Genomic DNA, 14,676 nt, shown 5'->3' with positions numbered 1-14,676 from the left:
GCTTGGCTTTAGCAGAAGCAGGATCTTTCTGGCCTCACCCAGCTGTACCCAGCAGTGTTATGTTCAGCCAGACGAACGGCACGCACACGACTCCACAGACCAACAAACCCAATGGTAGCTTTTGCTGGCTCACTCTTCCAGCTGTGCCACCTCCACTTGAGTGTAAAAGAACAATTCATCCAGAAAACCTCTACTGATGGAGTCCCACTCCCAAATTGTCCCACTCCTGTCAGTGGGTGGAACAGTTACACCTTCATCATATCCTATGGTACGTACCTCCACCCAGACCTAAAAAGCAGTAGAAGAGGGAAGGTGAGCCATAGCTTAGGGAGCCCTTCTCTGTCTCTTCCCCAGAAAGCTGCCACTAGTGCTCCCGTCTGTCACATTCAACATTTTTTTTTAATCAATGACATTGATCTGTGGCTGGCTTGGTTCATCTGCTGACCAAAAAACAACACTGTCAGCATCAAGGTACTGAGCAGCTGTTTAATGTAATTAAATGCCTGTAGGCCAGGGGAAGGGAGCATTCACCGGGACACAGCAGAGGGCAGAGGAGGTATTGCTAAATTGTCCTAAATCATCACTGATTTAACTGGCTGTGACAGGACACACTCAAAAAAATGAGGACATGACCTGGAGGGGCATCCGTTGCCATGAAAGGGGAAAATGCATTACAATCTGCACGAACATATCAAGGAAAAGAGCATCAGCAACGAAACTAAAGGAAAAAATGTTGGCTAATCAGACTGTTAACATCCAACAAAAAATGATTGCTATTTTTCCCTCTGAAGATCTGGAGAATATACAATATTTCTCTGCCTCCCCAACAAATAATAATAAGGCTTTAAACTGAAATGCGCTTTCCCTTGCACTGTTAACAGAAGGGCAGTACTTACTTACCAGAGTTAGTTTCTTTATGCAGACAGCCTGCCTGTCTGATTCTCTCCCCCACATACACACGCACTACTTTACTGAAATTACGCCAATTATTTTATCCGTCATGCTCTGACTTTTGTAAATGCACAGTTCAAGCATGATATAGGAGGGTAGTGGGAATAAAAGGGAGGGAAAATTCGGGGTGGGGTAGAGCATCAGCCAACAAGTTTTCTGACAATAAAGCTTTTTATTACTCAATACAAATATTTTTACTACATGAGAGATTAATAGTACCTAACTTGGTCACTTGTTGAGGTGCCCAAGCTGGAAGAAACACATCAAGCTCTCTTAAAACTGACTGTGGAGGAGATAGAGGCACACTCAGATCAGCAATTCTGATCAGATATCCCCTTCCCCACTGACTATCAAAGAAACATAAGCACGCGTGTTTCTAACTTCAGCACCTCAGACGGACGCCTCATTGGATGTGCTGAACCCAGGCCAAAGTCTGTAACAAGACTCTTGTCACAGGGTAGTAAAAATATATCTATAAACAGGGTAGTAAAAATATATCTATAAATATAACTTCAGTAAATGTATGTCTTTACACACAGTAATTGCCTTTCACAATATGAGTTTCTTCTCATCACCAATGCTACTGGTGTAAGATAAATTCAACAACTAAGAGGGGAAAAAAAATAAAAGCAACTTTTGTCATTTAGGTATTAGCAACGCATAGAAGAAGGATATACAAGAAAAACTAAAGGTCTTATGACAGAATAAAGTAAGATCCCTACCAAAAAACAATTAATAAAAAAATTCTGAATCTACTCCCTTGCCCCAAATAAAGACATGCAGGACTATCAAAAAGATTAAAAGCCAAAGTTGCCATCACTTTGCCATCACAGTGAAATGTGCCTTTTATTGAGGGCCTTATCCCTCACACACTGATGTCAATGGAAAGACATCCGCTGATGTCAGCCAGTGGCAGGTCACGTGGCAGACAGCAACCCTCAAGTCTCTGACCTGTTTGCGCAGCTTATAGGTCTCAAGGCTGAGCAAAAGCAACAGAGAGTTTTCTTTAGACCTTTTTTATAGCTTGAAAGTAAACTTCAAGGCTGCAGACCCTCAAATATTTGCAGATTGATTCAACAAGTCATAGCACTCCCTGCTTGTCTCTACTCCTTCAATATGCAAACGAAGTCCAGCCGCTCTGCTTATATGCAAGGAAAACCTGAGTTTCTATAGGGTGTATTCAGTGTAAAAGAATTTCTTACATTCATTCAAAAGCATTAAGAGATTCCCTCAGCTCTTTCTCCTTCTTTCTCAAAGTCTTTCCCTTCTGTTCAATAAGGAATCAAGAATTATACACATTTTTTTGTTGTTTAATCTTAAACAAGAACAGAAAGAAGCAAAAATGAAAGTAAGTATCAACCCTGATGTCCTTGGCCAGCACTTAGTTGACACTGTCATACTAAATTCAGTCTCTAGCCATTTGGAATAAACATCTGTTCAAAAGCAAAACCAGGCCAATAGGGAATTTCAAAATCTCCTTGTAGAAAAATTAGTCTTCCATTTTGAGTACGGCTTTGCATTAAGGGTGTTGCTGTAGTAAGTCCTCTGCAATGCTAATGGGAATTCACGATGAAACCATTCTTCCTCTGTAATTAAATCCCAGGAAAGAACATTCACAAATGTATTTCACAGGAGTATAAAATATAGCTGTGTCTGACGACTGCTTGGTTTTAAACTCCTCCAAGCATGTGGTGAGATTCAGCTTATACACAGGGCAAAATTCAGTGCATAAATACCTCCTGCAAACCCAGAGATCCAGGCAAGGGAACCCAGAGGGCTACTGAACTGATGAGATGTAGATATTACCTATAGCTTAGGGTGTGCAGAATTTCCATCTGGACTCTATTGACCAACCCAGCTAGATCACCATTGATTATAACACAGCTTTGACAAGAACTTCACATAGACACCGACAGGGATTCTGACATACGTTTGCTTTGTTTCGAAATCACCATGTGTAAAGTGCCCAAGATATCCCCGCTCAGAAGTGTGGGACACAGCAGAAACTACCACCACCTCGCCAAATACCTCTAAAGAAAGCTCACGCTGCCTCCAGCCAAGCCACTGGCAATTCCTACTTCAAGCCACCGGCAATTCCTACTTCAGGCTCTGCGCTCAAACTGTGCACACCTCCCATCTTTGTTCTGCAGCCACTGCTTCATCTGTGTCTCTTATCGTATCTCAGAAACCTTCGCAAGTCCTGTTCCCCAGCATCATACTGATAGAAGAAGATATCTACCTAACAGGTATAAGTAAGACTGCAAATTAACATATACATAAACCACTGCATCAAGACTAAAATCTGACTACAAACCAGACAAGTTTTGCCTGTGTGCTGTGTCTTTGCCCTGTATTTCCAGGACCCTAGAGAATCTTCAGTCCATGCAAGTCCATTTTAAAATCTAAAACCTCTAAAAATGGAGAGGAACGCAAAGATAAAATAAAAGCCAAGCTCCAATATATGAATACAACTATACACATTTTTGCATACCAGGCAGTATTCTTCCAATAAGAGCATCTAGCAACCAAAAGGACTCCTCTTCATTCTTTGTAATAAGAATAAGGTATCCAGCTATGAAGTTCATGCCCTGAAATAGAAAGAATGGTTTTAAGATGCATATGCTTATGAGTTTCTAGTTTATTTCTTTTGATTAAGGGCTAACTACTACAATTCTGCAAAGTGGGCGTATTAAGTGAAATCTAGTAATAAAGGCCAACAGTTGAGTAAGTTGTTAAACCTGCATGGTGACAGCTAACAAGAATTATTAACAAAGATCAAGGAGAGGAAAAAAATGAAAAGAAAGAGCTTAGCAGTCTATAATTTACCTTCAATTTTCTTTTTTTTTTTTTTTTTGTTAAATCCAAAAGACTGCTTTGACCAGAACCAAAACACAGCTGTATTAGACATGTAGTACAAACACAATACACCTGCAGGTAGACAGTGCAGCTGCAGGAGAATGCCTGACCCAAACACTCTAGTAAAAAGCTGCAGCTCCAGCAGCTTTTACAAGCTGTTGCTGCTTAACTCAAATGACCGTATACAAGTCATTTGGTTCCATAATACCTCCAGTACTTCACATGCTAGTCAATGAGTGGCCACTACATCTCCTGCCTTTCAACATGCAAACAGAAGGTAAACACTAGGAGGTGGGGGGGATTGGAAGAGCTACCAGAAAATTTGTCAAAAGTAGTCAAGTCATGACTGGCCAAATTGCAACTGTGCAACTGGAGAAGTAGCATACAGAACATGCAGGTCACGAAGTAGTATTCCCTGTAAATGTATTGCTTCTGTCTCAGGCACTTTTTTTTCCTCTTGTATCCACCATAACACTGCCAAATTATGGCAACGTAACTGATTTAGGTGCACAGTAGTCCACTTCCTTAAGCATTTTTTTAAGTATGTCTTTTCATTGTAAACAAGCCAACAACCATAATAACAGACACCACATCAGTACGACAATATACAAAAGCTGCCTCTGAGATGCAAACCTCCCCAAAGTCTTCCTAAGCTAACAGAAGATTATCTTTAAACATTTACAGGCTATGAAGGCTGCTGTTAGTTACATTGCCTTCTTCTGTTTCGTCCCTTTCTTTGGCCTTTTCCCTATTCTCTCTCCCCCCGAGATGGACTTCTCCAGCATGCCTAACGCCACAGGCACCACTGTCTCTGGGGTCCCTGGTGTGCTGCCAATTACGGCTGTGAGCCAGATGACAGCTACCAAAAAGAACACCCCTTGCAGCCTCTGGAAGCTACGACTTTCTCTCTGAACTGAGATCTCTTTTCTTGCATTCAACAGATTTGACTCACCTGTCCCACCTCAGAAGGCCTCACAACACTCTCAGAACATGGAAATATTAGGACACTGCATCTTCTCCGATGTTTCATTTTCAAGCTTTGAGTCACTACAGCAGTTGTTACACAAATGGCTTGAATAGACCTTGCATGGCCTTACACAGTGCTTGGCCTTCTAGTTAAGAAGGCAACTATTTGTTTCCACATGGACAGTTATCTTAGTAATTGCATCTACGATGGCAAGAGGCTGACATTTAACACGGCATGGACCAAAACCCACTCTGGGACGTATGTTCACAGGACACCAAATTTTGCAGGTTATATATACCAGGGCAGGCAACACTGTACCACTGTCACAGCATCACAATGTAGAGCCTAATACACACCCGGATGGGAGACTTAAATGCCAGTAAGTACCAGATATTCACTAGCATTATGGAAATCACCCTTGAAAGGCCTTCAGTGAGTAAGAGCTCTGCAAAACACTTGAGAAAAAAAAAGCCATTTTTCACTCTGAGTTTTCTAGGATTTACAGGATCTCTTATGCAGTGGGTATCACTATATCTATCTTGATGAAGGCTGCTGCTTCACTAACAGAAAAGGTGGTTTCCTGAAACTTCTCTTGATTTACAACATGCCTTCGAAAGCAGATGTTGACCTTTGGTTTATGTTCTAATTATTTATCCAGAAAAGATAACATTCATCTTGTGAGGAGACCAGAGCTGAAAAGAAATCACATAAGGCTTTTCAAGTCTTTTTCTTTCATCTCTGGTATTCATAATGTCAAGGTAAAATGCAAAGATTAGTCCATTAGTTAATATACCAAGACTTTTTAGTAACAGTTGGACATATATTTTGGGTAGAAACTAGCATGGTTTAGAAGTTATGTATGTTTGTGGGTATGACAACCTCTATATAGGAGTCTGACGCAAAAGAGAATATTTATAATTGTTATATAATTCCATATAACCCCTTCTGTTAGTCTCAAAATATAAAAATTTTAATAGATACATAATACTGGAAATAATAAAAATCATTCATCTTTTACTCCCATTCCTCAAATAATTTCTGTACTAAAACAGTTGGGATACAAAAAATTATTTTTGTGACTTCAGAATTTTTAGTGACTTCAGTCTAGGTTTAAGTCCTTCTAAGTCTTCTCCTCTCCAGATTTCAACAAATACAATTCGTGTTCCTTTAACTTTGGAACAGTTGTATTTACTGTACTAACTTTCTCAACTAACACGAGGTATATGTTAGCATATGTACCCTTGGTGAGGAAGGGGAGGAGAGAGGAGAGGACTTAAGTGAACTGAAAACACCTTTTGCTCATGACAGTTTCTGCTTCTTTATGATCCTTGAAGATGGCCACTTCTTTTTTTTTTTTACTGTCACAAATCAACTTTGTGCCCCACAGAAAACTTCACAGTACTTGGCAATGAGGACTGGAGCTTTTCTGAGCTGCCTTCTAAGCAGTATCAGGTTGAATTTCAAACAAGTTTCTTCCTACTTGCCTGACTACACTGGAAGATGGCACCAAATAAATGCTACCACTTTCCCCCACAACTACATGATGTCGGATGAATGCTGTTCTTCCTGTATTTTGAAAAATGTGACAGTGAAAACAAAGGAAATAGTGATCTCAGGATGTCTCGTCACATGTACCAAGGACTCTTGGGAAAGATGGCAGGCGGGAAGAAGATGAAAAGGCAAGCTTGCTTTCTCTTCCTCTCTGAAGCAACTAATCTTGATACAACCACGTGTGACAAAACATTTATTTTGCAGCTAACAAGTGGAACCAAACGTGATCAAGCTAGCTTCGAAGAAGGCCACAGAGAAACTCACAAGGACATTTGAACTTGCCTGAAGCAATTAATTTCCCTCCCCATCGCCATTTTAAAAACAGAAATAGTTTGTGGATCTGCTTCTAGAAATGCACAAGAACAATTATCACTGGTGAAATGCAGCATTGTTTAAAAAACAGTGATTACATACCTGACAATATCCTACTGCTTTATTATGATGCCCATATGCTACCAGCACGTTGTAGAGCGTATGCTGCAAACAGGGATCAGCAGTTTTGCGGAATTTTACATTATCTGGAAATGTTCTGTTCATGTCTAGACAAAAGGGAGAAAGAATAAAGTTAAGAGCCATTCCCTCCTTCACTTTCCAAACAAACTTTTACAGCTCTTCTGAAGTACAACTGAAACTTCACTCTGGTTCACTGAACTGTAGTATTGGTGGATCAACTTTAAGAGACAGCTTTACCTCCATTTTGGCCAGAAGGCCATCCGCATTCAAGGATAATCCATTCCTAGAAAGATGAATCCTGTTAGTGTACAGAAATAAATTTCAAGCAGTACTAAAGAAATTCTCCTGCAGATTGGGCTCTCTCAACGTCTGACTGCAAAGGCTTAAATGAAAGCAAACCAGACGTTTAGACTGACAGAAACAACACATACCAAATTTATCTATCCAAGTGGCATGAAATGAGCTGCGCCTCTAGGGAAGCGTATTTCTCATAACAAAACAGGTGAACTTTCAATTGACTTATTAAGTGAACTTCTACCAAACAGTCCCAAAGAGCTAAAAAGAAAAAAAAGTCCTGTTTCTTCAGCTGGTGACTTAAATCAGCTTTTTAAAGGTTTTTAAGTTTCTCCATGATGTGACCATGAGAAAAGTTGCTTCTCTGTTGATGAAGGAGGGCGATTTTTTTGATATCCAAGCAGCAAAGCTTCAAGCTCAATCCTAAAACAAGTAAGGACTATGCAATTACTGACATTTCAAAACATTCATTTCTTCCAGACCAAACGTGAATAGTAGGACTCATCTGTCCTTACAAAGGTCTAAAAATTAGACATGCAAGTTCAATCTAGTCACCCAAAACTCCCTTTAGTTGTTGGAAAGAAACAGGCAGAGTTAATTTTTGGCCTGTTTCACTCTATAAAGAGGGAAACCAAGGTCACTAGTCCAGACTTGTGTATCTGATTTTTAGATGTTTAAGTTGGGAGAAGAGTCCTATTCAAAAGCAACTTTAAAGATTTTCAAAACCAAACACATTGATAAAATATGAATAGTTGATTTGGTTATATTTAGCAAGAAAAATATTGGGTTTAAAAAAAAAAAATAATCAGTAACAGCACTACTGTACAGAGATCTATACCCTAAGAGTTATGACTTCTTATCTGCCTTTTCCTGCATAAAGGAAGAAGTCTGTTACAGTTCTGATACAAAGTTGAGCTGTAAGCAACCAGAGGAAGACAGCTCCCCAAAAATCACAAGTAATGTCATGGAAGTCACAAGCATTAAAAAGTTATCACCCTAATCACTATTTCTTCCTTTTAAAGTTAACAAATCACTTAGAGAAATGGGAGAGCACGGAAATATTTCACCTCATCTCTCACATGACTGAAAAAAAAAAAACCTCAAGGAAAAAAAGACTATTTTTAAAAGGACTTGAGCAACTGCCAGTATAGGATAAATAAATTTGTTTTGTTTCTTCTTCATAGGAAGAGCAGCATAATATTTGCATAATCAAAATTTGTTGTTTATTAAAGTATATGCTGGATGTTACAGAAAAGATTAATGCTGACATTTCAGTTATGGCTCTTCCTCTTAGCAATGCAGAACAAGGGTGAGGGGGGAATATGAAAAGCCCATCACGTACAGAGCAGAGACTACTCAAACCAAACTCATCTTCAACTTCACAGCCTGAGGAAGGCCTGCAGTTGAGAAAATAAGATCCAATTTGATTTGATTGCAGAGCATGTTTTTCCCACAAGGACTGGGGGAAGTCTTCCCTAACTTTATGAAGGATTTAAAACTTTTCTTTATATTTATTAACAGTATTTTGATTTGGGGGAAGGGATGGGGACAAAAACAAGATACAAGAGCTAAAAGTCTTTACCTTTAATCGAAGATATAGGGCATGGTCTCACAGGACTTGGTGCCCTCAAGGTAATAATCTGGCACAAGAGCAGGGTGCCCTGCTTCCTCTCCATCCTCCCCTTTCTGCTCCAGTTGCATGCTCTCCCTCTTCCTCCAGCTCTGAGGCTCCTCTGACTGCAAGGTGAGGGAAGTCAACCCGCTCCCCAAGCACACACAAACGGATACATTTTACCGTACTACAAGATGGCTGCCAGAGATGACTCAAGGCAAATGGCAGGATCAGGTGAGAGCTGTTCATCTGACTTGAGCAGTTACCTCCACTTCTCTACACCTGTCCCAGAGCAGACATCCAAACACGTTCTCCAACTCCATGCAGCCCACTCTCTGACCTGCTATCCATTAACCTACTTCATTCTTGACAGACATTAGCATCCAAAGGAACACAGCCTCAAACTAGTCCAGTTTGGGGAAAAAAAAAAATCAGAGTTTTTTTCAAGCAGGGAAATGAACATTAAGACTTTATACTGCTAGATAAACCCCAAAACCATGACCATCTTGTGGTTGTGTGCAGATCTGCTGGCTATAACCAAACTAGGTATAGGAGCATGGGACCAGGAAGAAGGCCACAAAGAAAAGACTAGCTACTCCTTTGCAGTAAATTCAGATTAAATCCCAAAAGCATTTTTTTAAATGATCTTTCAGTGCTGTGAGGTGGCAGTATTATGCTGCTGTGAAACAAAACCAACACCTTTCCTTTTCTGTTGATTTATCTCTGTGCAGCAACCATGAGAAGACTACTAGCTTGTTTCTTCCCTTTCACAAGTCTGCAATATTTCTACCTCGCATTCAGTTATACAAATATAGGTAGAAAGCCACATTAGCCTCAGTTTATAAAACAGACATCTATTTCGATACCTGGTATCACAATTGTTGATGTTTTCTGGAGCAAAGAAATGTAAATGTGTAGTCCAGAAAATTAATGCTTTTGTACCAGTCTTGTGCTTTTCATATTTAGAGTACTTCAGAAGTCAGGCACGAACAAGTCAACCTTCTTCATTTTGCTACCCCATCCTTTCTGTTCTTACCTTCGTATCCAGGTGCTTCCCACTCCCAGACACAGTGCCCTGGAAATTACACAAGTACTAACATCCTCTACTACACTTACAGTCACTTCTTTACTGCTGCTACGTCTGTAACTTGCATCTGCTCTGAACAGCTTCCAGGCAGGTAATTTCTTTTTCTTTCTTTCTTAGTAGAGAGCAGAACAAAAATTCACCTCAACCACCAACTACAAGCATTCAAAAACTCCACTGCAAACCTCCAGAATAATAAGGTTAGGTCATCAATTTCGACTTGTACAAGTAATAAAGGGTATTTTAAATTTGTTACAACTAGATATTTAGGTCTCATCTTCAAGCTTTTCCCTGCATCACCTGGAACTAGAAATTGTTTTGGAGGTTTGGCTGGTTTTTTTTTGTTTGTTTAAGTTAAGGTCAAGCTTACTATGAACTAAAATCAGAGAAACTGAGCCTGACACCCCTCACCACCAGTACCAAATAACAGTTCAATAGCTTGCAGCAATCAAGAAAGCAAACACAGTTAGGATTTCCTACGAAAGAACAGTAATGCCACTGTATGAATCTAAGAAGCACCTGCATAACTTCCAGTCCCCTTCATCTCCAAAAGGTGATATCAGAATTGGAGAAGTTACAGAAGAGAATGGCAACAAGGAAGATCACAGGTATGAAATGGCTACCATACATAGCATAAAACAAGGTAGATTAGAGCTTATGAGCAAGACAGCACAAATCTGCAAAATCACGAGCAAGGTAGATGATATGAAAAAGGAGCAAACAGGGTTTTTTGTGAAATTTTTCCTCATCTGGTGCTATTAACTACAAACATGTAGCATATGACTCAGGAACTCCAAGCCACAGATAACTGGGGATGAGGAAGAACATTCTGAGGAAACATCACTACACATTTTACTCCTCCAGATCTTCCTTTAGCTGTTCAGACCAGACTGAGGTTGCTGCTTGGATATAACCTGATATGGGTTCTCTTACAGAGAGCCAAAAGAGCTGACACTGCTGTTCTCCTTGCTCTTGCATGGTTAAATGCCCTAAACCCATGTAAAAATTCCCAACCTTCACTAATAGTTTAACCCCAGAGAACCTTATTAGTGCTTGGTAGTAAAATATTCAGTGTCTCCCGTGAAGTGGCAATGGGTATTGTTTGAATTACTTTTCTGAAGCCATCACAAACTAAACTAAGATCTTGTAACTACTGTCCAACCCACGCAGTCAGATAGTGCAGTGCAGTGCAGGCTCAGGGCGCTGACTGGTAAATATCAGAACCTGGGTTTCACAGCACCTACAACTGTTCCTCATGAAATGCAAGAGTGGAAACGTGGATATTAGCTGCACGTGATTGTGAGAGGCCTTGCAGACACAGACATGCTTACTCTGGAATTCAGTAGCCCGGCCTAAGGGGGACTTACTGCAAGGACGCTAAGTCAACTTACACCCCAGCCTTTTTGTAACCAGCAGGTAGCCCTTGCATTAGGAGAGCAGCCACATTTTATCCTGCCAGCGTCATTTGTCCTACTAAACTTTACTATATTAGGGCATGAAGAGCAAAGCATATGTAAATTAAGCCCAGAAAATTTCCATCAAAATTTAGAGACCTGCATTCTTTAAGGTCTTATTTTTATGTTTATGCTCTTTTTTTTTTTTAGAGAAATGTAGGAGAAAGTACGTTCAAACAGCAAATATCATATACACAAAATCAGCAATAAAGCCCATCAGTTAAGAATCAGCAAGTTAAAGGGCAAAAAAATGGCAAAAGGACAGTTTAGATTTATTTAGCTGAAAGACTTCTATCAGATTTTTTCTTTGAAGATTAGGCCATTCCCCTACACATTCTACCTGCACTTTTAAACCTGATTATATCCCATTAAAGACATTCCCATATTGAAAATCAGTTTCAAACATACATGAAAATTGTTTGGAGCTTCTGGGTACGTAAAAGAAACATGACACACTGGCTCTTATACATGTTTTAAATTGAATTTTAAATAAAGTCTTTGGTTGGCCTTGTCCTCCTGTCCCTAACCCTAAGAAAAAAAAAAGGCCCCAAAAAAAAGCAGCATGGTTGCTGTTCTCTTGTTTTTAAACCGCAGCATTGTCCTGGGCTATAACTTTACAGCTAGACTGCAGGACAAAATACAGCACGATTGCCTGAAAATTTTGGCAACTGCAGACATGAAAAGTGAACAGCAGCAAGATTCCACATCTTAGTTTACTGTTAAAATTAACTACAGTGATAGGAAAACAACACAGACAGAAACAAACTGAATGTCAAACAATTCACACTGAAACAGTCCTCAGCTAAAGCCCACTATAGAATTTGCAGTCAACAGGAGGACTAGGTTTATTAAACTCCAAGTTTCCATTCACCTTAAATGCTTTGGTCCTTCCCTCCCTCATACATTCACATAGTTTCTTCCTTTCTAGAAGGGAAATCTATCACTCTGGAGTCCAAGGTCCTCTTTTTATTCCCCCCCTCCCTCCAATAAACCATCCAACCCATTTTTCTTTTTCCCTTCCCTCACTTGCTCCTTGTTAGTTTTCTCTTCTGCAGTTTTCCACTCAATGCACTAGCTCTTCCAAAACTTTATTTCCTCTATAATTCACAAACAGATCTTTATCTTCTTCCATCATGTTTCCTCTGCCACAGAAATATTTTTATTTCATGGTATAACCTGTGTGAAAAGCCACCTACTGCCATGATATGACCCTTCATGTCATTGTCTAGTACTGGAAAAGAAATTGTTTGCAACTCCCTCTTGCAGCAGCTGCATCCCAACTGAATAGTTTGATCCTTCGCCAGGTCCTTACCATATTTGTAGGAACATGAAAGTTTATGCTACAAAATGCCTCACTGAGGCGTGTAGTCCCAAAAGCCCACAGTGCTGCTGCCATTGCAGGGAGAGGCAGAGGAGAAACTCAGCATAAACTGAAGTGTTCAGATGGTTATTTAACTCGAATAAAAAGCCATAAACCCCCAACTTTAACTACCTGGCTTTTTCAAGAGGAAAAAGATGACAACTGCACCTGCCATTCTAACAAAACAACCGTGGCATTGTTCTTGTCCAGATCACAGCCCAACCTCTTGACTCATTAATTGGGCAATTCAGTCAATATCAGCTTCTCTACAAAAACTCTGCTGCAGCAGGCTGAAGAGTTTCAGGACAAATATCAGTTACATCAAACTTCTATTTGCTTGTCCTCCCCTGCTGCCTCTTTTAAATACGCAGTGGGCCAGTCTAACATCTGGTTGCCCTAATACCCCATCACCAATATTGGCCACTGATCAACGTTCACTGACAACGCATACGAAATTGGATTAGTAGAGGAGGGGTATTTCTCCGCCAACACTTCCCTTCTGTCAGGGGTTTACATTTAGTGTTTAGGATTTCATGTACCAGGTGGATTTCCCTGCCCCTCAGTTTGTCAAATTCCTACTTAGACCAGTTCATACTTCTGGCCCCAGCAGCACCCTCCAGTAACAACTGCCACAAGTCAGTGATATGCTCTTCTAATCCTGCAGCATGGTAAATTTCATTCAGTGTCCTTGGTTCTTACCTTACAAGAAACAAATAACAATTGCTCCCCGTTCACCCTCTCTACACCATTTATAATTCATATAGGTCTATCAGCAGCTCTTTCTCAGCAGTCTTCTTCCTCAAGCTGAAATCCTAGGATACTTCACCTGCCTCATACAGCCACTGTAACATATCTTCAACCATCCCTGCTGCTCTTCCAGTGTCCTACTGGGACAGAAATAAGGAGAAACAGGCCCAAAGGCAGGTCTCATGGTATGAAGTTATAACTCTTCCATCGCTTAGGAGATGACATAATAATGTTTCTAGTTTGTTCTCAGTTCCTTCCCCAATGATTTCTAACCTTCCTTAAAGCTTTTGACCACTTGAATAGCCTGGAAAGATCTGTGCTGTTAAAGAGCTTAAGGCTAATCTAATTTGCATGTTAATTCAGCACTTAAACCACTACTACAGAAAGTTTCCATTACATAACTTGATCTCTAACATTTACGGACACAGGACAGAAACAGTGTTATCAAGACAATAACCTGTTTTGATTGCTTCAACCAGCTTGTCATTCTTCTCTCCTTCAAGCAGTTTGTGGTAATACCCAGGGTTTTGTTCCATGTTGGTTTGGGCCCCACTCACAATCATCCAGATCAATGCACGGTGTTCATTGGGGATGCCTTTCCTGATATATCTCTTCACTGCAAAACAAGAAGTTTGGTGGGGTTTGGTTTTTTTATTTTTTAAATTGTTTTTAAATAAATAAGTAAATCCAGCTGTATTTTTCTTTCGGAAATGAGCAACAGAAAGTCATAGGAAAACTCTTGACTAGAGATTATTATGCTTTCTCTCCTATGCTGCCATTTAGGATAAGCATTTCCTTCTCAGCTACACAGTATACTTTAAATGCACCCTTAAATTCTTGCCACTCAGACTCCCCACACAGATCTCCAGACCCAGGCTTTCCTCCCTCCTCTATTCCACCATTAGGATTTTTAATCCTTTCCTCTCATTCCCCTCCTTCCGGCTGGAGATATGAACAGCAATGTTTCCCCTTGATCTTTTTCACTCCAAAGAACAGACTTTCTGTCCCTATATTACCAATGGCCTCTGACATGACAGCTCTTTCCCTTTGCTTGGTTATACTTTAGCATAAACGGCCATGTTAACATAACCCTAGGATTTCAGCTTAGCACCAGACCACTGAAATCATAGCAGAAACTGAGAAACGTGAAATATGTGGCTACTGCCGAATGAGCCTCTGGAGATATGAGTGAGCAGCAGATGATTTTTCCTAGAATAACTGGGGAAGTCTCTTCAAATCTAAATTAGCTTTTATCTCCTGCATCATATTCATCATCAGGGTGTGCACTGGGTTGTTTTTTTTTTAAGCAGATGATTCAGTGTAAATAACTAGGATGCAAGATTGCAG

The 14,676-nt window shown here is 40.1% G+C and overlaps 1 protein-coding gene across 2 annotated transcripts in view; it reads right to left on the bottom strand.

Annotated features, from left to right (window-relative positions):
* GRTP1 (growth hormone regulated TBC protein 1) overlaps positions 1-14,676 on the bottom strand; it is a 37,963-nt gene that overhangs the window by 15,150 nt on the left and 8,137 nt on the right. Inside the window, exons 3-5 of one of the 2 annotated variants that reach the window (XM_064440084.1) lie at positions 13,787-13,945; positions 6,740-6,864; positions 3,443-3,539 (exon numbers count right to left, since the gene is read on the bottom strand). In XM_064440084.1, the coding sequence (XP_064296154.1) occupies positions 3,443-3,539; positions 6,740-6,864; positions 13,787-13,945 (381 nt within the window). The remainder of the gene's footprint in view (positions 1-3,442; positions 3,540-6,739; positions 6,865-13,786; positions 13,946-14,676) is intronic. The other variant, XM_064440076.1, reaches the window with a different exon arrangement.

This window comes from Phalacrocorax carbo, chromosome 1 (assembly GCF_963921805.1).
Source record: "Phalacrocorax carbo chromosome 1, bPhaCar2.1, whole genome shotgun sequence".
In the NCBI taxonomy this organism is placed as follows: domain Eukaryota; kingdom Metazoa; phylum Chordata; class Aves; order Suliformes; family Phalacrocoracidae; genus Phalacrocorax; species Phalacrocorax carbo.
Note: the sequence above shows the minus strand (reverse complement) of the source record. Positions and strands in the feature narration are given on the sequence as shown.